Consider the following 22,558-nt stretch of genomic DNA (forward strand, 5'->3'; position numbering starts at 1 on the left):
TTGGAGTGGTACTCTGGCTTTTGTACACTAGTCTAGTGTCTGCAGTCTGCTGAGGTTGCACTGACATGGTCCCAAAGTCCTCTGCCTCACCGCTACGTTCTGCCAAGTATACATTTGGAAAAATCTTTGTATAAGCCCTCTAGAGACCAGCACTGATGGCAACCCTGCCCCATGGCATAGGGAATAGAATGTCTGTCGCTTGTACACAAACCATTGCTGCTTTTATATTGTTTGAAAAATGAACAAGCTGCTACATAGGAAATGGGCCTCACCCTCCCTGACTGAATTAACTTCAGTATCTCTAGCCTTATTCTGGCCTGCCTATTTATACCTGCCCCTGGAAATTTCCACTACATGTATCTGACGAAGTGGGTCTTTGCCCACGAAAGCTTATGCTCCAATATATCTGTTAGTCTATAAGGTGCCACAGGACTCCTTGTTGCTTTTGCAGATCCAGACTAACACGGCTACCCCTCTGATACATAGGAAGGAGTGCACGCCTTCGCTGACTTGAGCTCCAGCCAGCTCCAGGGAGCGTTCAGTGGGAAAAAACTGCATGGACAGACAACTGCCTCCAATCTCTGTACCTGCCTGCTACTGTCACTCAATCCAAAAGGGTTGTTACTGTGCCTTTCCACAGCATGTGCTGGTCAGCGTTATGTTGAATTTTCACTGTCAGTGTATTTACCAAGTGCATTATACTTTATACATAAAAGGAGGGAACAGGTGACTCTTTAAAATATTTTACTAAGCAATGTTGACACTTAATGAGCTTGGTGTCACTGTGGAACAAACTAGCCAATCACTGTAGTACTGCAGCTTGTCAAATACACTGAGAAAGGACTCTGCTAGAAACACTGAGGCAAGAGTCAATGCTATAACTTTTGTATATTGTTCTCCTGATCAAGGTGACTAGCTGTATCTCTGCTTTCCTTCTCTTACCCTCTCAGCTCTAAGCATGTGGCTGTTGGGGTATAAATTAACTTGATAGCCAGCCACCTATTGTCCCTGTGAACCAATAACTCTGCATTCACTGTACCCTAATGTACTCCTATTGAAGGCAGCACACTACTATAGTGCTCAATGGGACTTGAAGTGCAGGATGGCAGAATCGGTGGATAGTTGGACAGTAGACTAGTGCAAGACAGATTTATAAGCTGGCTTGCGATTAATTGTTTAAACAAATCCCTACTGAACTAGGTCCAGATGTGATAAGCACAATTCAAAAAGATTGAAGCTCAAAAACTTGTCTCTAGCTAACTGAAGTTGGTCCAGTAAACTATACCCTCACCTGCAATTAATCTGGGCCAAGAGTAACCCAGTGCTGGGTGGAGGGTTCCTACACCAAGCAGCAGTAAAAAGATCACAGATGGGACAAACATACTTTTGACTTTAATGGCTGCTTGAGCTGGCCCTATGTTGCTTAGGACGGCCATTCATCTTTGAGGGGACTCTCCTGTTTTTTTGGCTACTCTGTCCTCTATTGAGATGAAATGGGATGCCTTTATGTCTATTTTTTCCTCTTGAGACCGGAGGTAAAAGTAAACCTTAGGGGTGGCTCAGCTGCAGCTGCTTCCAGCCAGGCTCTCCTGCAGGCTGGCTTGTTTAGAAGCAGGCAGGAGTAAGGGGCTGGCTGGGGGTGTGTGACCCACCCCCACTATCCAGGGTGGCCCAGCTCCTAAATCCCCCATCCCTGGCACCCTTTTTCCAGGAGGAGGACTGCAGCAGTGCATACCAAGTCATCTTCCTCTTCCCTATCAGGAAGCACAGGGAAAGTGCTCGCCTTGCCCCCTCCTCCCAGCTGCTGAGAGGAGGGATGCTGCAGGGTGCGGACTTTATCCTCCCCCAGAGGCAGAAGAGCAGCAGCAACTGGGCAGGTGCAGCTGCAGCCCCCCATCCTTCCAACATGGTGTCCTTGTGTGATGTAGTGGGGGTATTTGACTGCTTTCTATGCTGGCTCTGTGGTAACCCCCACTGGCTGCTGCCGGTACCACGGCCCAGAAGGACAGGGGATGAGTCGTCATGCAAAGAGGGTCTCAACCTGTCTGACCAGCTACCCCCCCATGGAGAGAAACAAAGGAAGGTGGAATGCTGCCCCTGGCTGGGGGGCAGGGCTGGAGGAGAGGGAGTGAGTTTTTGCCTGGGAGCATGGAGGAAGCAGCAGCCTCAGCAACAGGCTGGGGAGTTTAGAAGCCCAGACCCCCCCATATCAAGGGGGGCTGAGGCAGCCTAGGCCTGCCCTGGAACCTGGTGACATCTGTGCTGTATCCTGGAGAGGCAATAAACTCCCTCCGTTCTACCGGCTGGCGGAGTCTGTTCGTGCCCTTTCGGGGGTGCAGGAGGCAGGGGACCCCAACGCGCGTCACACCCTCCCCCCAGCCCTGACCCCTCCCCACTCGCTGCCTTAGACGCTCTATTCTGGAGGGACCTTGCTGGCCAGAGCAGGGTCTGTCCCAGCAGCCCAGGCCCCATCGCCTGTGGGGCGCCGGCACTACCTGAGCAAATGGCGCTGCGTGTAACCCGCCGCCGTTAGCCTGCGGAACTCCCCGCCACCAGGTGCGCTCGGCGCCAGGGCTGCAAGGGCAGGGGCCGCAGTGCCAGCCGGGCATGCGCAGAGGCTCGTGGGGCGGCCAAGAGCCGCCGGTGAGTGAGCGCGTGGGCACGCCGCTCTCGCGCTCACCTGCCCAGCAGAAGGGAACTGGAAGCGGAAATGGCGTCATGCCCTCAGCGGGGCGGGGTTATGTGCAGGGTTTGCGAAGCCCCCCCTCCTTCCGGCGGAGGCACTTCCGGGGCGGGGTCAGAAGAGTAGAGAGAGGCCGGCAAAGGGTGGTGAAGGGTGAGTGAGTGCGAGTGCGCGTGCGCGGGAGGGTGGGGGACACGGGCCTCCCCGCCCCCAGTTTGCGGCGGGGCCAGCCTCGGTGGGGGGTGGGGCTGCTCTCACCCCGCCTACTGGGGTCTCTCTTGGGGGGCAAGGCTAGCCCCCCCCCACAGCCTGCACTGGGGAGTCCCTGTGTCCGTGGGGGGAGGGCTAGCCCCACACTCACACCTGCACTGGGGTGTCCCTGTGTCCGTGGGGGGAGGGCTAGCCCCACACTCACACCTGCACTGGGGAGTCCCTGTGTCTGTGGGGGGAGGGCTAGCCCCACACTCACACCTGCACTGGGGTCTCCCTGTGTCCGTGGGGGGAGGGCTAGCCCCCCACTCACACCTGCACTGGGGAGTCCCTGTGTCTGTGGGGGGAGGGCTAGCCCCCCCCCACAGCCTGCACTGGGGAGTCCCTGTGTCCGTGGGGGGAGGGCTAGCCCCACCCCACAGCCTGCACTGGGGTCTCCCTGTGTCCGTGGGGGGAGGGCTAGCCCCACACTCACACCTGCTCTGGGGAGTCCCTGTGTCTGTGGGGGGAGGGCTAGCCCCACACTCACACCTGCACTGGGGTCTCCCTGTGTCCGTGGGGGGAGGGCTAGCCCCCCCCCACAGCCTGCACTGGGGAGTCCCTGTGTCTGTGGGGGGAGGGCTAGCCCCCCCCCACAGCCTGCACTGGGGAGTCCCTGTGTCCGTGGGGGGAGGGCTAGCCCCACCCCACAGCCTGCACTGGGGTCTCCCTGTGTCCGTGGGGGGAGGGCTAGCCCCCCCCACAGCCTGCACTGGGGAGTCCCTGTGTCCGTGGGGGGAGGGCTAGCCCCACACTCACAGCCTGCACTGGGGAGTCCCTGTGTCCGTGGGGGGAGGGCTAGCCCCACCCCACAGCCTGCACTGGGGTCTCCCTGTGTCCGTGGGGGGAGGGCTAGCCCCCCCCACAGCCTGCACTGGGGAGTCCCTGTGTCCGTGGGGGGAGGGCTAGCCCCCCCCACAGCCTGCACTGGGGAGTCCCTGTGTCCGTGGGGGGAGGGCTAGCCCCACACTCACACCTGCACTGGGGTGTCCCTGTGTCCGTGGGGGGAGGGCTAGCCCCACACTCACACCTGCACTGGGGTGTCCCTGTGTCTGCGGGGGGAGGGCTAGCCCCACACTCACACCTGCACTGGGGTGTCCCTGTGTCTGTGGGGGGAGGGCTAGCCCCACACTCACACCTGCACTGGAGAGCCCCTGTGTATGTGGTGGGCTAGTCCCACCCTCATCCTATACTGGGAGGGGGAGGAAGGCACAGACTGTAGTAGGAAGGTCCCTGCATGTGGGCTGCTGCTAGGTGCAAGGCTAGCCCAACCCTCTGTAGTCTGTATTGAGGGGGCCCTGTGTGTGTAGGTGGGCAGGGCTGAGCCCACCATTTACAGGTTGTGCCTGTCATGACTGGTACCTCTGACTGTATGTGCTTTTGTGTGTGGACAGGGCTATTCCCCCCCATTCATACAACTTTTTTCTGTGGGGTGGATTCCCATGACTCCTGTGCATGGGGTTGGGATGGGTCTCTTCTTGTGACCCTGCTGTGCAGGAACCTTCCCCGATGACCCCATGGCCTGTGAGAATATTGCGTTTACAGTATGGGGCTTGGTAGGGCAGGACTCACAAGTGCCTCATATGCTGGTTGTGGCAGGACTGCAGTGATTGGTTCTTTGGGGCCCTCTGGACAGTGGCCGCAGACAGTTGTCATTAGGATCCACCCGCAATGCTCAGGTTGTCTGCTTGAATGCGTGATTGCTTGCCTGGCTAACATACACGAACTGTATTAATTGCTCCTAACTGTCTCTCTCTTGCAGCTCTGGGCGCTGACACTCAGCTTCAGAATGGTTTTATTAGCAGTTTGGTTTAAATTGTGTGTAAACTAAATTGAAATACTCTTATTGCCAATGAATAAGCTTATCTGGTTACAGACTTCCCTTAAATAAGTGTCGAAATAAAAGCACTCTTGTTAATTTCGTTGTCATTTTGCATGTAGACAATTTGCATTCTCTCTCTCCTCTGCCATATTGCTCATCTGGCTACTATTTGCAGATTATGGCTTGGAATTTGAGTTAAAGATGGAAGGTGGCTCTTCTTTCTGTGCATTCCCGTAAATGGAAAACCTAAGCAATTTAAAATGCACTTGTTTGTCTGAAATCACTTTTTTCAACAGTGAAATGTAGCAGGTTTGGTTATTTCAATAAGTGCTTCAGAGTATATAGCAAACTAATGTGAGAATTTCGATACCAGTCACTTCTGTCAGGGAACTCCACTATTGAACTTCCGCAGCTGCATTACACAATGTTTGCATGTGAGAGGAGTACTGGTACATTTAAATCTACCTGGGAAATGCAGGGGAAACTGAGTTAATCAAGCTGAAATTTGGTCAGGGTACATTGGTAGCATACTCTGTCAGCCCCTGCTGAGTAACTGATTCAGTACCTGAAGATAAAAAAATGAATGCCAAAAAGTTGACTCTCTGCAATGGGGATAAAAAAAAAAAGAGAAGTCCTATGGCACCTTATAGACAGATTTATTGGAGCATAAACTTTTGAGGGCAAAGACCCACTTTGCCAGATGCATGTACTTTGCCCCCGAAAGCTTATGCTCCAATAAATCTGTTAGTCTATAAGGTGTCACAGGACTTCTCGTCGTTTTTGCAGATTCAGACTAACACAGCTACCCCTCTGATACTGGAGATCAAAAAGGCATCCATAAGTGGAACATCAATGCATATCCCAGTCCTTTGTGTCACAGAATAGTGTGTTACCTTAAATTTTCATACTTGGCTTTAGTCGGTGTATTTTCATAGGAATATTCAGTTTACAGAAAATGTATTAGCAGCAGTCTTGTAGGTTCCATATGTCAGTTCAGTCTGAGAGAAAGGATTGTGCTCGCTACAGGGTAAGTATTGATTTCTGAACATCAGCTGAAGTTTTGATGAATCTTGGGTATGTAGTTACTTCCAGTTACAAAACTTTGCAGTCTTCAAATTTTTCTAAGTGCTCAAAAGTTAGAAAATGCCAAAGTTAAGATTATACACACAACTTCAACTTTGTCCCTTGTATATTTATTGTCACAGTGACACAAATATCCTTTTTTCCTCTGGATCACTGCGTCTTTCTGTGTACATGTTCGGTGCTGTTCAAAAATTCCAAATAGAAGACCTGATAATTTCTTTGGTTTTTCTCTGGACCAGAATCTGTTTTCAGTTACAACAGTGTCAATCCTGAGTGACTCCATTCTGTTTGTCTCTTGATATTAATGCCTATGTGGTCCTGATTTCTGCAGTATGTATAACAGTATTTTAGTGCGTTTATCCTCAGAACACCTGTGACCCTGGGAAGTACTTATTATTTATTTGTATTACTATAGCAAATAGGCGTGCTAGTAATGAATTCGGACTCCATTGTGTTTGGTGCTGTACAAATGCAGAACAAAGAGACAGTTCTCACCTCTAAGGAGCTTACGATTTAAGTATGAGACAAGAGCCAATAGCTGAAGATGAATGGGAGAGCAGAAGAAAACAATGCAACAGTACTAGTTAGCATGGTAGACTGGTCTCAGTGTACCGGCAGCCTAATGCTGGTGCAGAGGCTTGTTGGGTACTCGACTACTTGCTTACATCCCTATAGAGAACATGAGAACGGCCACACTGGGTCAGACCAATGGTCCATCTAGCCCAGGGTTCGGTCATCTGACTGTGGCCAATGCCAGGGGCTTCAGAGGGATTGGGCAGATAGAGATTGTGGCATGCAAGCACCTTTCACCTCTGAGTTACAATCTGGGCACTGCGTGGTGCTGGAGTTTGATGGCAACATAGTCGTGGTGGGGTAAGTAGTGTACACTGCAATGCATGAACATGGGACAGAATGAAGGTGGCACAGGCAAGTAGGGATGTAATCGGTTAACCAGGAAGCATCACCCTTACTAGGGGAAACTTTCCAGTAACTGATTAACTGGTGGCCCAGCCAGGGTGGGGTAGCTCCTCCACCTACTGGGTGGTGCGGTGGGCCCGGCCCAGCGGGAGCAACCTGCGCTCTGTCGGGCCCAGCCCACGGTGGGCTCGGCACAGAGCGGCACACCGCCAACGGGATCCCAGTTAAGCAGTTAACTGGGATTTTACATCCGTACAGGCAACCTCGCCATTGGCACTTGGCTTTTGAGCATGTCACTTGCAACCGTAATGTTCTGAGTGTAATGTTTTAGAAATTGAGGACCTGTTTACACTGTAGCTCTGCTTTTGTACTGCTGTGCTGACCCGCAGTGTCCCCGGCTGTTCCAGATCTTTTGAGTAGTGTGTTGAATTATGTGATATTTTAATTTTTTTATTGACTCAAATTGGCTCGGATTCTGCTAGCAAGCTCTTTTCTATTGCAAGAAACTGGCTCCTGTACGAATCCCCAGGGCCAATGAATCCCTTCTTTTCCCTTGGCTTAACTGATTGCATGATGACAGCCAGGCTTGAGCTTTTCAGTGCTGGTGGAAAGGTGCCATTAGTGCAGTGATGTGTGTTAGCAGTTTGTTTTTCCTTTATATGAAGCAGCGATTTTGAGAAATGGTTCTTAGCTGCACCCTCTGAAACAAGCTCCGTTTTCTGGACTTTAGAGCTCAGAATGGTTAATTTAATTTCATCGAGCCAGTGCAATTAATGTCTAATACCAATTTGCGGCAGCCTGTTTTTAACATTGTTCACTAGAGGTCTTAGGATCAGAAGGCCAAAATGACAACTTTTTGTTCCTACCTTTAAAAAAAGAGCTTGAATGATGCCCCAAGGAAACACCCCCTTATAACAGTCTGATTTTCATAATGTGTCCATTGGACATCTGAAAAGGGGATCGATTCGAGCCTAGGGAAAGGATGCGATGATAGATTGGAAACACTTTGCTCAGACGATGGCCACATGCTTTACCACGGACTGAGGAACTGAGGGCATTGTTTAGCTGGTATAAATCAGATGGGCTACAGCTGCCTTGGTCTTTAAGATCTGTCATGACAAGGCTGTTCAGTGCAAGGTGGAATAGGGAACTTTCTCCTTCCGAATTGGCCCTCCTCTTCTGTGATCGACGTTCCCGAATGTCTGTTGTGTTAGGATTTCTAACCAGAACCATTCCTGCAGTCCCCCATTTTCTGCGACAGGATGGCCTCAGCCATTGAGTATTGGCAAAGAGTTTGGAGTGGGTGATGGGGAGAGTTTTTACTACAGATAGCTTTGTTCACACAAAACCAGCTCGCCCTGTTAGAATTCAAGATGTTAAACACCAGCCCAGCTTGTCGGCATTCAGTAGTCTATCACATTTTCTTAAAAACTTGTGACTCTGCAGAAAGAAGTAAAATGCCTCTTTCTTTCCTCAGCTTGAATTAATTATTTTTAGATGACTGTGTCACACAGCAGCGCTAAGGCGGTACTTGCCTTGTAAGCCATCACCTCGAAGAGCTTTCTATTGTGCTGGGGGGAACCCTGTTTAGCGCACTCAGTTGATTTTTCTGGCTGGTTTGTTTATTCTGTTCAGAGTGCATAGATTTAAATCACGCGGTGGAAAGCCTGGATTTAAATAATTGATTGTAATCACCATTTCCATTTATAGTTCAGTGATTGCCTAGAGAGAGGTGCATTTTCATTGGTTGATGTAACCAGTAAAACATGTTGATTTACGGCTAAGTGGAGCCTTTACACTAGATTTTATACCTCTTTTTGCTATGTAGGAGCGATGCAGTTTACATTGATTTATGCAATTAAGTAGCTTTTGAGATTCTTATTAATTGCACATTTTAGTATGTTAGAAAATAGCAATGAGTAAATAAGCAATATATATATCTAACTTTTTGCTTTTGACTTGTGTCAGGCTGCCTTAGGGATGAAAAACAGAATTTAATTAAACACACAACAACACATACAATTTATTTTATTAAACAAAACAACCTTAAATCATTTGGATACATTAACTTATCGACACATGTTTAATGTTGACCACTAAATGAGTTATTAAAGGAACAGAGGGATTAACTGTAGTCAGTGAATTGAGTCAACTATTTCAGGTCAACCAAGGAGAAGTTTGTAAACATGCCTGTATGAAAGTGACCAGAGCTAGGGGCGCTGGAAAAAGGAAGCTCAGGGGATATGGCCCCATTACTTTTTGCCGTCTGCAAAGGGGAGTGGGAGGTGGGTCTTGGGGTGAAGGAACATGTGGGCCCCCCTACAGACACGCTTCTAGGGAGCTTTCATCGCTCCTTAAATTTTACTTGCCAATGTCTGTTGAAAATGAGAAGTCTGCTAAGTTACTTTGGCCTATTGTGCCTTATTTATAAAGCTTGGCCTCCAAAATTGGATGTCCCCCCTCTCTCCCCAATTCATTATTTATGTTAACTCAGAGTTTGTGGTAGATACTCATGGGTTCAGCATATTTATTTTTTATTTAAATGTTTTAAGAGATTATAGTAAGAATAGTCCTTAGCATATTTCATGTTAAACTTGGATTTCATATTAAATTCTGATTAATTTTTAAGAAGAGAAGCTTAATATAATTTAAATACGGGGAAAAAAGTCAGTTTAAATAAAAATGATTTTTATTTAAAAATCATTATTAATACCTCTTGTTCCATTTTGCCATTTTATTGGGGGGCAGGGACTCAGAGGTCTTCCCTCCCTCAACTGGATAACCAAAATCAATGTAATGTTTACAACTTCACATCTGCAGACTTGGTCCTTACAAGGAAGAAAAATCCCTTAACAGGTTAAGAACTGACCAATGTTTGTAAGGTGGAAGATCACAGTTTCCTCCTGATTCTACTGTGGGGCTGCAAAAAGCTGTTGCCTTCCCAGAGGACCGGCTGTTGCGTGTGCTGGAGCAGATGTACACTTCACAATGAAACAAGCAGCTAATGGGGTTTGCCCACTGTGGCTGGCTTAACGTGAACAGACAACCCACAGGGAGAAGGGCTGTATCTGGGGGGTTTTGAGTTGTTAATGGAAGCTGAACACTCGGCATCTTATAAGATTGTGCCCTGTGGTAGCACGTTGAATGTTCTGTGAAATCTCTGCAAAACGCATATTCCAATTATGTCGTATTCATGAAGCCTGTGGAAGGCCCCATCACATGTGCTGTCTGATCCAGAAGAGATCATTTTATGCTTTTAAATGCTACTCTCTTCGTGCTTAAATGTACAGAGATGTCTGGGTACAAAGAAACTTTAAAATCCTGAAGTGTTTCTTTTTTGCCTAGAAGCAGTCATTCGCTTAACTTTGTCATTGGCCTTACCTTTCTTTGCAGATGCAGGCATGGGTCATTTGGCATTTCTGGTTTTCCCAGAAAGAGCCAGGATAACACAAGAAAAAGGTCCCCTCCTTTAATTAATACATTTCAGACAAAGTTATAGTTTGTGTCCAGTAGTTCCTCATTTAACACTATAGATCTGTTTCAGAAAATGCTTGTGTTAAGTGAAAACGTGTTATGTGGGATCAATTTTCCCATTGAAAATAATGGAAAAGGTGCGGGGTGCATTTCAAGTGGTGGTGTCTGTTGGGACCGGGACATAAGGTTGGGGGAGAAAGGGGACTGGGTTACAGCAGGGAGGGGAGATGTTTGGCTCTGGAGATGGGAAGGGGAGGAGAGGGAAGGGGGATTGGGTTGGGGGTATGCCCCTGTGATGGGTCTGCCGGGACCCACACTGTGTCCAGCGAGAGAGGGGGGGCGCAGAACGGCACGGCAAACCCTTTGCTGCTTTGCAGGGAGGCAGGGGAAGACCTGCGCAGCTGCCAGCGACGGGCCGGCTGGGGAAACTCAGCCGCCGGCCTGCAAGCGGGGGTGAAGGAGAGGGGGCAAGGCATCCAGTGGGGGGGAGTCAGCAGGGAGCGGCGCGGCGAGCGGCGAACCCTCCGCCGCTTTTCAGGGAGGTGGGGGAAGTCCCGTGCAGCCGCCAGCGACAGGCCGGCTGGGGAAATTGTGGTATTCTGGGGACGGTTGTGTAATTAAAAAAACGTTCCCTAAAAAAAAATCATGCTATCGCGAAAACCTGTTAAGCAGGCATGTGTTAAATGAGGAATTACTGTACTTGGGAACCATTCATTGATGAGGATTGACAGGGAGGTACTTTGAGGAGACCAGGAGTCAGACAGCTTCTTTATATATCATATGGCAATTCTGTTGTACCTTTAGTTTTAATTGAGAATAATATTCAATGCATTAAGTACCCCATATAGTGTGTGTCATAAGGAGCTAGTGTTAGTAATGAGACCCCACAAAATCCTCTGCCACTTAATCTTCGGCATTCCTGGTGAAATCGCTGTGCTTCTGATTCAGATGTTAGGACTTGTGGGTGGGTGAGTGAGGTGCTGGTTAGACAGTGTCCGCAGTAATTAGTACAGACCCATTAAGTTGCTGATTACTGTAGCTAGACCACATGCACTGAAAAACTAAGTAGCCAAAGTGAGTGGCATTGTACTGACGCTGTGAAGTCTACAGGGCGATAAAAGGTGCTTGCACTGATGACCTCTCATTTTTGATGTCTCAGGAAGTTAGTAATAACCAGTAGCCAGTCACCCTCATATGAGTTAATGCTACTGTTCCTATTTAATTTTCATAAAGTGCTCTGACATTGGCGCACTTCAGGGGAAAAAACCAGCAAATGTGTCAGTTTGAATCCTGTATCATCATGAGAACTACTCCCGACTGAATGATCTGTCTCTTGGAAAATGACACGTGCTTTCAAGAGAAGCTTGCCAATGGCAAAATGAGGAGAGCGAGAAATGAACGACTTTCTGGGAAACAAACGATAGATATGGCTTTACGCACTGCCTGGACCCTGAGTTCTCTTTGGAGCATGATCTGATACTGCAAGGCAGCTGAGACAGAATGACAGATGCGTGGCACTAGGATCGTTTCCTCTGGGGCGCCTGGCATTGGCCACTGTTGGCAGATGGGATACTGAGCTAGATGGACCTTTGATCTGACCTAATGTGAGGTTATTGGATTGTGCTACAACTACTCGAGAGAGATCCTGGAGTCATTGTGGATAGTTCTCTGAAAACATCCACTCCATGTGCAGTGGCAGTCAAAACAGCGAATAGAATGTTAGGAATCATTAAAAAAGAGATAATGAGTCAGAGAATATCTTATTGCCTCTAAATAAAACCATGGTGTGCCCACATCTTGAATACTGCGCATAGACATGATTGCTTCATCTCAAAAAAGATATATTGGCATTGGAAAAGCTTCAGAAAAAGGCAACAAAAATGATTAGGGGTTTGGAATGGGTCCATATGAAAAGAGATTAAAAAGACTTGGACTTTACAGCTTAGAAAAGAGGAGACTAAGGGAGGATGTTATAGAGGTCTATAAAATCATGACTGGTGTGGAAAATGTGAATAAGGAAGTTATATATTTATTCCCACAATATAAGAACTAGGGATCACCAAATGAAATGAATAGGCAGCATATTTAAAACAATCAAAAGGAAATTATTCTTCATTCAGTACACAGTCAACCTGTGGAACTCCTGCCAGAGGATGTTGTGAAGACTAGGACTTCAACAGGGTTCAAAAAAGAGCTAGATAGATTCATGGAGGTTAGGTTCATCAATGGCCATTAGCCAGGATGGGTAAGAATGGTGTCTCTATCCCCTGTCTGGAAATGGATGACAGGAGAGGGATCATGTTATGATTACCTGATGTGTTCCCTCCCTCTGGGGCATCTGGCATTGGCCACTGTGGGAAGACAGGACATTGGGCTAGATAGTCCTTTGGTCTGACGCAGTATGGCCATTCTTATGTGGTATGAAATACAAAGCATTGTTGCAATCATTCTTATATTTTTCTACACAATGGGCCAAGTGAGGTGTCTATAGAAAGCTTATGATTCGCTGATTCTGTTTATACATTTTGTGTGTATATGCCCTTTTTATACTTGAAGATATGAACATTAGCTGCGCGTCTGGATTTCAGACGCTAGCACATGTTACAAGATTTGCCCGTTGTTTGGGGTATTCTCATTACTTAGGGTTACTCTTCTGGGGGGGAGGTTGATAATTCTATCAATATGCTACTTGTGTTCTTATACGGAGCTCTACTTCTCCCTCCTACCTGTTACCTCCCAATGAAGCTATCTTGCACGGTGCGGCGGGGCCTGTTCCAGCCCAGCTGGGCCACTGGTTAACCCGTAAGCCTCACCCAGTAAGGTGGGTGTTTTCTGGTTAACCAGTTGACATCCCTAGTAACCACACAAATGGAGCTAAACAAACAAAACTGTTACAGTATTTAACTTAAATCTGATTACAAAAATTAGGGCTAACAAACTGATCACACAACAGTCAGGAGGCTACACCTAGAGTGAGAGAGATCTCAGCACTCTGTAAAGCCTGAATCAATTGGGGTTCCCATGGGGTGATGGTAGCTGGAGGTCCAGAGTGCTGGAGACAGGCGGAGCAGAACTCCCAGTATCATCAGTCAGTAGAAGATGAAGTCCCAATGGCGCGGACACAATTTAGATCCAGGTATCGGAGTACTTTTTATTTGAGTTGTGGGTAGGGGGTTATGTAGGGCAGTGTTTCTCAACCAGTGGTACGAGTAGCCTTAGGGGTACTCGAGAGATGTCTGGGGGTACGTCAACACAACTGAAATTTGGAGAAAACTGAATTTTTATGTTAAGTTTTACAGCGCTTTATTATTTTTGTACTTTTTACACCCAAAAATGTCATTGCCCACCTGGCTACGGTTAAGATGTTTAAACAAATGTATTGCAATGGTAGAAAAAAAATTGATGTGTCTGAAAACTGTAGGTACTGGATGAACTTATAATTTTTTTTAAAAGGAGGACTTTATACAAAAAAAAAGTTGAGAAACACTGGTGTAGGGGAACAACAATGGTTGAAGAAGGAGCACTAGATCTGTTTGTAGGTAAACAGAGTTCAAGGGAGTATTCTAAAGTGGTTTAGTTTAGGCTACACACAATAGGAACTAATCATTCCTGGCTATGGGCGGTGTTCCTTCCAGGACCTCAGAATGCAATTAAGCCAATTCAGTAATTTGGATACCACTAAAGGGTTTTACTAAAATTGATCTGATGACTGCTCCTGCTTTGTGTGTCCCAGAGTGCTTGCTTTGGAATCTCTGCTCTCCATTCTGTATGTTAATGGCGATGCCTCCCTGTTCCATCCCTGATGCAAATGAAGCGGAGGGTGTTTCCTGAAGCCAGTCACTCTTGTTCGAAAGGTGAAACACAAGACAGGACTACGTAGCACTTTAAAGACTAACAAGATGGTTTATTAGGTGATGAGCTTTCATGGGCCAGACCCGCTTCCTCAGATCGATATGTGGAAGAAAATTGGCACAACCATATATACCAAAGTGATACAACCAAAAAAAAGAAAAAGTGAATGCATGTATATATGGTTGTGCCGATTTTCTTCCACATATTGATCTGAGGAAGTGGGTCTGGCCCCCGAAAGCTCATCACCTAATAAACCATCTTGTTAGTCTTTAAAGTGCTGCATAGTCCTGTCTTTTGTTTCAGCTACACCAGACTAACACGGCTGCATCTCTATCACTATTGTCTGGAAGGGTTTCTGTGTGGCTTCCCCTGACTTTTCATTGCTTTTTGCAAGTCTTCCTTGTGGTTCAAGCAGAGGCCGGAGTTGGGAGGGGGGGTCTCATGAGTGCTCCGCCCTGGTTAGCTAGCCAGCATGTCTGGGAGAGGCTGCCCTGGTCGATTGGCCCATCAAGGAGCATTTACCCAACAATGCAACATGGGAGGCCCCCAGCTACACTGAATGGACTCTCCTGCAAACCTTCAGCCTGGAATGTGGACCCTGCCTAAAAAGGACACAGATAGGTGACTTGCTCATGTGACAAACTGCGTTATCACTGTGTGTTTCCACAGAGCCATGGGAGTTCCTCCTGCTGGCCTAGGACATAAACAGGACTTGGCTTCAGCCCAGCTTCTCCTCTCTGGAGGATCTTTGCTGCCATCGGAAGCGTGAGAAACGGACTGATGACCCATCCCAACAGCAGATGTATTGCTGAGACCTGATTGAACTCTCCTATCAGCCTGCACCAAGAACTTTGGAATTGGTGTATGTATTCGATTCCTTGAACAATTTAACTCTCCCCCTTTCTTTTTATGTGTAAACGTGTAGATGTTAGTTTCTAAAGGACTGTCTAACGGCATGCTTTTGGGGGCAAGATCGGAGTTCTGCATTACCTGGGAATGTGGCTGGTCCCTTGGGGTCAGAAGAGCCTCTTTTGATTTGGTGAGATGGGTTTTCATAACCCCTCACCTGTCTGGGGAATGGTACTGGTGGGGCACAGGAGAACTGGGGTGTCTGTAGTGAAATGCTTGTATGACCGCTTGCTAGCCAGTGTGGTAAACCAAAGTGCGCTCGGTGACTGGTGTGGTGTGCCTTGTAGTGGAGGACCCTCAGTCTTGGGTTGTAGATAGCCATTTCTCTGAGCAATTTGCCCTGATTTCACCCTCTCAGCAGCGCCCCCAGGAACCTCCCAATATGGCCGTTCTTATGATGCAAACTGACCGTGAGGGGGTGAGAAGCGACTCTCGCCACATAGAAGGGCCAAAAAGTCTCGAGACTCCTCAGGACCCTCCTCCTCCTCGCTATCGCCACAAACTGGCTACTGGGAAGATGGGGAAAGTGGCTGAGCTAATCCTACTGCAGATACCTCAGGAATGGACTTGTGTCTTGTGACCATTTGGCTTCCAATAGGCATTCAAAGCCTTATTTGGCGGAAGTTAAATGTCAGGCTTTTGCCCGAATGGCTCGCGAGAGCAGATGTTCAGTGCAGCCCTCGCGCTGTGTGTTTTTCAAGGCGACTTTGCTGTTGAAAATATTGCATGGCTCTTCAGAGAGGAAAAACTCGCCTCGGCGTTTGCAGCATTCCTTGTGGATTTCAGGAACTTAGTGCGCTCCCCCCACTGACATCAGTAGGGCAGAATTTGGCCCATCCGGGCCCGGCTCTGCAGGTGGGTCCCTAGTGAGTTCACTCACCTGGAGTGCAGCAAACCCTCCACAGAAATGGCATCAAGCGTGGAAGGAATGCTGCTTGAGGGAATATAACTTCTTACGCAGAGAGCGGTGCGGGGAAGCTGCCTGCTTCTTCCTCCTGTCTGTGTTTCAGGCATTTTGTTGGGCAGGCAGAAACGTTTCGGCCTGAGGGGAGGTGAAAGCGGTGGGTCTAGCCCCTAAGACGGCAGGCTGAGTTTCAGACAGAGTGCTCGCTCTGGGGAAGATGCAAACAAGCTGGACTTGAGCCTCAGGTCCAGAAAAAGGTGGCTGCGTCGTTCAGGGATGAGGCAAATGTGGCCTCGGGTGGGCTGTTACTGTAGGCAGAGACGGGATGGGCTGAGAGCTAATCCACCCAGTGGCATGAGGCGTTTGAGCGCCACACAGCTGCTGTACAGGTCAGTTGAAAGGAGATGCTTAGAAACTAGCTACGCAGGCCGGACCTCCCTAGTCCGGCACCCTTGGGACCTGAGCAGTCCCAGACAAGAGAGTTTGCTGGACCAGGGAAGGTCAGGCCGTGGGTTCTCCCTGGGCTCCCCTCCACTCTGGGAGAACTCAGAGGCCTAACTCCCCCATCCTACCTGCCTGGCTCTGCTGCCTCCAGTCCACTCGCAGGGTTCTGCTCCCTGCCCCAGGGGAGCGGCAGCCACTTCTAGGTCTCCTGGCCCACAGGTCACTGGCTGTGGGGGCTGCCGCCTGCCAGGTTGGCTCCACTCCCAGCCGCTCTCCAGCTCCGTGGCTGGGGCTGTCTGATCTAGCAACATCTGTGGTCCTGCCGCACCAGGGATGTGGCTGGGCCAGCGAATCCTGGCCGAGAGACGTTCAACCTGTACCCTGCACAGGGCGAGCTAGGAGTCATTCTATCAGTGTAGTGGTGCATTGCTGTGTCACGGGGGAGAGAGAACAGGGAAGCAAACCTGGAGCGAAGGTGGGGAATGTCCTGCCGAAGGACAGGCAGTGAGCTCATTGTAAACATATTAATGGTTTAAACAACGTTTCATTTGCATGGACATCACAGGAGAGCAACTGCAGCACAAGGGGAGCGCGTGAATCCCAGAGTGGTGGTGAAAAGTCCCGGGGGTAGGCAGGTTAGTCTGTAACTTTAAAAACAAGGCGCGGGCCTGTGGCACCTGAGTGTCTCTGGGCGGTGACAGCGGCTCCTCAGCCCGTTGTGTGGCTGCGTGCGCCCTCGTGTGCTGTGGCTTGCAAGTGGGGATCCTCACGCCAAACCCCAGGCCCTAGGAGGTTCTGTTGCATGTGCGGCTTCACGTGGGGCTGGGACGGGTGCCAGTCCCTCGGCTCCACTGGCGAGCGGTCGGTTTGCCGTACGGAAGTGGGGGAAATCCTCTCCAAGGAATCGGTTCCCAGCCTCGCTGTCGTGGAGCCCTCCTTGGGGTGGGTGGGCTCCCTATGCTATGCCCTGTGCCGCGGCTACCCCGTCTCCTTTTCTCTCTCCCCGCGGCTGCTCTTTCCCCCTTGGCTGTACCTTTTTGGTGGCATTGTGCGTACTAATGTTTAGCTCCCTTCCCCTGATGACTGCTTTCCCTCTCCGCCTGCTCCCTGGTGGCCTTCCCAGCCCAAATCCCCGCACCCCCTCCTGAACCCCAGTTCCCTGCCCTAGGTCCTAATCCACCCCCCAGTACCCCAGTCCAGTGCCCCAGATCACAACTGCCACCTTCACCCAAACTTTCCCTCCCTTACCCCACTCTTCCTTCTGCACCCCACCTCCATCCCAACCCCCCCCCCCCATTCATACCACGGAAGAGTGTGGCTCTTGATCACTTTCCAAATTCTTGGAGTGGTCCCCCCCCATCAAAAATGATCCTCCCCAGCCCCCCACTATAGGATATGGAGCCATCACAGCCAAACAGCTCTTCGTACAGCGTTTGATACGTGTTGCTAAGGCTGCTCGTCTGGCACAGAAGTCAGTGCGGCTCAAGCTGGCATAGGGCCAGCTGCTCCGGCGGCCCCCAGATCCACTTGCCCCAGTGGCGGTCCTGGAGCAGCAGGGGGTACCAGGCCACTTCGGAGGCTCTCAGAGCAGCGGGGGGCTTTCAGCCCCTCCTCCCCTGTCAAAGCAGGGCCCAGTGGCTGGGTTGGTTCCTGGGCCCTGCAGAGCAGCGGAGTCGGGGGTGTTGAGAGAAGTCAAGGACTGGTCACGGGGGTGAATTTTTGCTTGTGACCGGTCTATAACTTCCACTAAAATACTTGTGACCAAACCTTAGCCTTACGTCTCGCTCCCCGGAGCTCCAGAGTCCAGGGCGCGAGTGAGATTTCAGGGAAGGAGCCGCTTTTGAGCAGCGAGGCGGAGTCTGTGGGAGGAGCGGAGGTGCCGACGACGGGGCAGCGTTTAAGTAGCTGCTTGGCCTGCCTTGAACCCCTTTGGGGTTAGTGGAGCAGCTGGGAGTCCCTGGCTCTGCGCTGCTGGCAGACCCCACGGCTGCGGCGGGGCTGTGCTTTGCTTTTGGCTCCGGGTTCCTTTGTGCTCCCAAGAGCAGAGCTGGGCTGTTCTCTGCTCTTTTCCGCTGGGCTCTCTAGCTGCAGGAGGCCAGGCCTGCCCTACCGACCTGTCAGAATTACGTTCTTCATGCCCCTCGGTGAGGTGTAGGGCCCTGCCCCCGTGTAGACAGTAGAACTTCTCTGTCGACTCAGCTACCACCTCTCAGGGAGGTGGATTAACTGCGCCCAGGCCCACTGAGGGGTGGGGGGCAAAGGAGACAGTTGCCTCGGGGCTAGTGATTCAAAGGGGCCCAAAGCTCCTTTAAATTGCTGCTGGATCACTGCACTGGGTGCTCTGGGCGAGGAGGGAGGCTGGCTTAGTGCGCTTTGGGCAGGCTGCAAGGCCCCGCCCCTTCCACCTGAGGCCACGCCCTTTCTGGGAGCATAGGGCCGGCCCCGTTCAGCCTTGCCTGGGTGCCTGCAGAGGCAGTTGGCTCCCCAGAGTACGCCAGTGAGAGCTCTCCCGTATCATCACTAACGCGCTGCAGGGGCGCTGCTGCCCGGCTGTGTGTGAAGCTGAGCCGGGGGCCCTGCGCTGCCCTTCAGAAGGTGGCTAATCCACAGCCTGAGCGATGTGGCTGCACTGCCGTGGGGCGGGCCTGGCCTCGCAGCGCTGTCTGCACCGGCGCTTGGCTCCGGCGGCGGCGGAGCTGTATCCCTGGCTCAGAGCATCGTCCCCAGCTGCGCCCCTGCCAGCTTGTCCTGTGGACCTGCCCTGAGAGTCCTGCCCCAATAGGGAGGCAAATGCTGGGGCCGTGTTTCTGAGCTGGGTGTTGCTGCAAGTGAAGGGATGGTTGCTGCGGCGGGCGGTGCCATCGCCCCGGCATCTATTGCCCTTCTCCTGCCTTCAATGACTGGGAAGAGATTTGTCACCTGTTAAAAACGTCTCCTGGAAAGGCTCCAGGTATTGCCTGATGGACGTGGCCTTCTCAATCTCCTGTTCTTGCATCGTCTCTCTGAAGCTGCCAGGGCCACCTCTTCTCTGGGGTTTTCCATCGCAGGGCAGGTCCTGTAGCATGAAGTGCACAGGGTCCTTGTTACACGCCTTGCCAGAGGGGAAAAATGCAGAGTAGGCACTGATCCAGATCTGAGAGAGGAAACAGTCCTGTTCATGCAGCATCTGCTCCACAGGCCCCATGGCCTCAGGAGGCAATGACTGTGTGTTTCCTTTTAACACTGGAAAGTGTGTGTGTGTCTGTGTCTGTCTCTCTCTCTCTCTCTCGTTGGTGTGTTTTGCCCATGTGCTCAGGATCTAATTGCCCTATTTGGGGTCAGGAAGGAATTTTCCTTCCGGTCAGATTGGTGGAGACCCAGCGGGTTCACCTGCCTCTGCAGCATGGGGCCTGGATCACTTGCAAGTTTGAACTTGTGTGAATGGTGGATTTTCTAACTGGAAGTCTTTTAAATCATGATTTGAGGCCTTATGCATAAGGCTAGGATTCTGTCAGAGGTCAACAACTCTGTGATTTTCCCGGATGTTTGTTCTTGTCAATTCCGGTGAAAACATTAGATTCAAACAAAAATGAGAAATGCAATTCCCTCCCCGCTTTGTGAAAATTGGCAGATGAATGTGCATAACTTCAAGCAAAACAGGTTGTGTAACATATCAATTTTATAGTCAGTCTGTGAAATGTGTATGTTCTATTGTTGTGCATGCATCATTCTTGCATGGGAAGTTAGAAGTATGAAGTGTGGATCTGTGTGTAGCTCTAAATATGCTAATGAGGGCCATTACTGGTGCCCCGGAAACTTAATGACTCAGTGTTCAAATCAATGACCTGTGAATGGCCTGTTTGTCCTGTGAGCCCAGACTGTGGTTGGTCCTAGGAAGACATGTGACCATGCCACCTAGTACTGGAATCTGTTTTGAACCTGGTAATTTTCCATGGGGCTGGGAGATGAAAAACAAAGGGTTCCCGCCCTGGGGAAAAGTCCATGGAAGCAATGGAAAGCAATCAACTTTTGTCTTGAACTGCCTTTTGAAACTGCCTGGCTCACCCTATGAGGACTTGGCAGAAGCTGTGGACCCAAGTCAGAGTAAAAGATCCACCCGGATTTGAAGCTTTTACCTGAACTAAAAGACCAGCTGTTTAGGGTAAGAATTTGCACGTAACAAGTTTCTATGGGGATTAGATCTAGTTCACCATTTTGGGTTTGTTTTAATTTAGTAACTTACGTTGATCTGACTGGTTTCACCTGTAACCACTTTTACCCTCCTGTTCGTACTTAATAAAAACACTTTTGTTTATCATCAGGCCTGGTGTAAATCACTGTTGCCTGGGGGAGAGCAACCACTGTGCATCTCTCTCTTTCATTGATAGAGAGCTCATCTTATGAGCTTTCTCCGTGTAAAAGCGTTCACAGGGTAAGAGGGATTTTTCTGGGGTTTTGGTCCCATTGGGGGGTTGGTTTCCTGGGCACTGAGCCCTTAGCACTGCATCCTCTGCAGGGGGGCAGTAACCCCATTCTGTGCCTTGGCGGGGGAGACCAGAGGATCTAGCCCAGCAGGGCAGGGGGGTGCGGAGCCAGAGAGCAGGAAGGCGAGCGTCCGGGACATGACCGGCACCAGGGCCACTACCCTAGGGGACCTGTGTGATTGCACCTCCGTCACACACTTATTTTGTCTAAAATCTGCTGTTTAAAATGCCATTTTGTGCACAGCTGTTGCCAGCGACTGTGTTGGGGGCCGAGAGCAGAGCAATTCCCCGGGGCCTCAAGCCACAGGGGCCTGTAAAGCTAAGTGATAGGTGGCCAGCTCAGCCTTCACCTTTGTGTACACTTCCGTGGTTTATTGTTGGTTGCCTGCATCCCATCCGTGACTTAATAAAAACTTTCCCGGTGCCAGAATCATAGCCTTGGCTCTGCATGCGGGCGGTGGAGGGTCTGTGGCCTGCCATGTGTCGGAGGTCAGGCTAGATGATCGTGATGATCCCTACTGGCCGTAGAGACTGAGAGATCTGCGGCTGAGACTCCTGATGGAGGTTAAATGTTCAGACCCGCCCTGGGCATGTGACTGCTCTGGAAAATTGGCTTTGTCGTCATGTTTATTGGCTCTTAAATAATCTTTTACGACAAGCTGTCGTGCAGCCTTTGTTCAAGGCCACTGGAACATTGTATTTTTCATTCTTCCCTTTCCCCTACGGGTTTAATGAGGCCTGAAAACTAACCTGGTGCAAAGTTGGGTTTTATTATGGTTGTGGGGTTTAAGCGCTGGGTTTCTGGAACGTGCCTGATTTTTTTTTAAGCTCTTACTCTTGTGGCTTTTGGAATAAATTAACAAGCAGACCAACCTGATGACTTGCTTCCGTGACACAGGCGCTGAACTGGTCTCGTGAATGTGCCTCTGTTTAGTCCGACGTGGAAACAAAAGATGCCTTGGTAGAGCAAAAGGAAGGAGTTGACCCAAGCTAATTGTTGTCTCTGCTGTTTTCCATTTATTTCCATTATGAGACGCACTTTTGGCTGTAAAGTCATGAGATTGTGAGTTCCTTGGGGGGAGGGGGTAGGAAGTTACAAATATGGGCCTAAGTGCTTTTCGGGTCCTGCACTTTATAATACAGACATACGAACAGACGTGGCCTGTGCCCTGGAGCAAAAGCATTAGCCCCCCCACCCACAGCCCTGCCGGCTCTCCTCTGCCATGCGTGAAAGAGAGGTGCAGTGAAGCTGCCTGAATAAGGGGTTCCCAGTTATAAAGTCCTTGCTGAGTGTCAGAAAGGAAATAACGCCTTTGACAGACTTTTTGACTATCTATAAAACTGGATGAACAAGGGGGAGTATCTGTGTAATTTATTCCTGGGCAGGGGGTGAAGGTAGGGCTGGGGGAGTCAGTGCCCCAGCCCCGCCCCTTCTGCCAAGGTCTCGCCCCCAGCACCATGAGGAGGGCAGGTGACGTGTGACCCCAGCCTCACTGGCCCCAGAGCACGGGGAGGGCGGATGCTTGGGGGCAGCAATGCTCCGCCTTCAATATGCCTACACTAGGTGTTCTGGGGGGCGGAGTCTGGGCTGGCGATTTGGGAAGGCAATGCCTTCCCCTGCCTAGTGCATCCACCACCTTGAATGTATTCAACTGCTGCTAGAAAAGCTTCACCCATATTACCTGGCCAAGTGTAGTTTCATGTTATTCTGGGAAGGGGTCTTCATGCCACAGGCTGCGGTGCGTTTGCCCACCCCC

General features: G+C 50.1%; 1 protein-coding gene across 3 annotated transcripts in view; it reads left to right on the forward strand.

Annotated features, from left to right (window-relative positions):
- Positions 1-2,718: 2,718 nt before the first annotated feature.
- The window catches only part of FAM234A (family with sequence similarity 234 member A), a 35,689-nt gene continuing 15,849 nt past the window's right edge, over positions 2,719-22,558 (forward strand). The window contains exons 1-2 of one of the 3 annotated variants that reach the window (XM_075899150.2): positions 2,734-2,836; positions 14,751-14,943. Coding sequence is in view for 1 of the 3 variants with exons in the window: in XM_075899149.2 (XP_075755264.2) it covers positions 2,719-2,836 (118 nt within the window). In the remaining 2 variants the exon portion in view is untranslated. Of the gene's footprint in view, positions 2,837-14,750; positions 14,944-20,258; positions 20,480-22,558 lie in introns of those variants that run through there. The other 2 variants (XM_075899149.2, XM_075899151.2) reach the window with 2 other exon arrangements.

Source organism: Pelodiscus sinensis, chromosome 15 (assembly GCF_052426305.1).
Source record: "Pelodiscus sinensis isolate ZL-2025 chromosome 15, ASM5242630v1, whole genome shotgun sequence".
Taxonomy (NCBI): Eukaryota; Metazoa; Chordata; order Testudines; family Trionychidae; genus Pelodiscus; species Pelodiscus sinensis.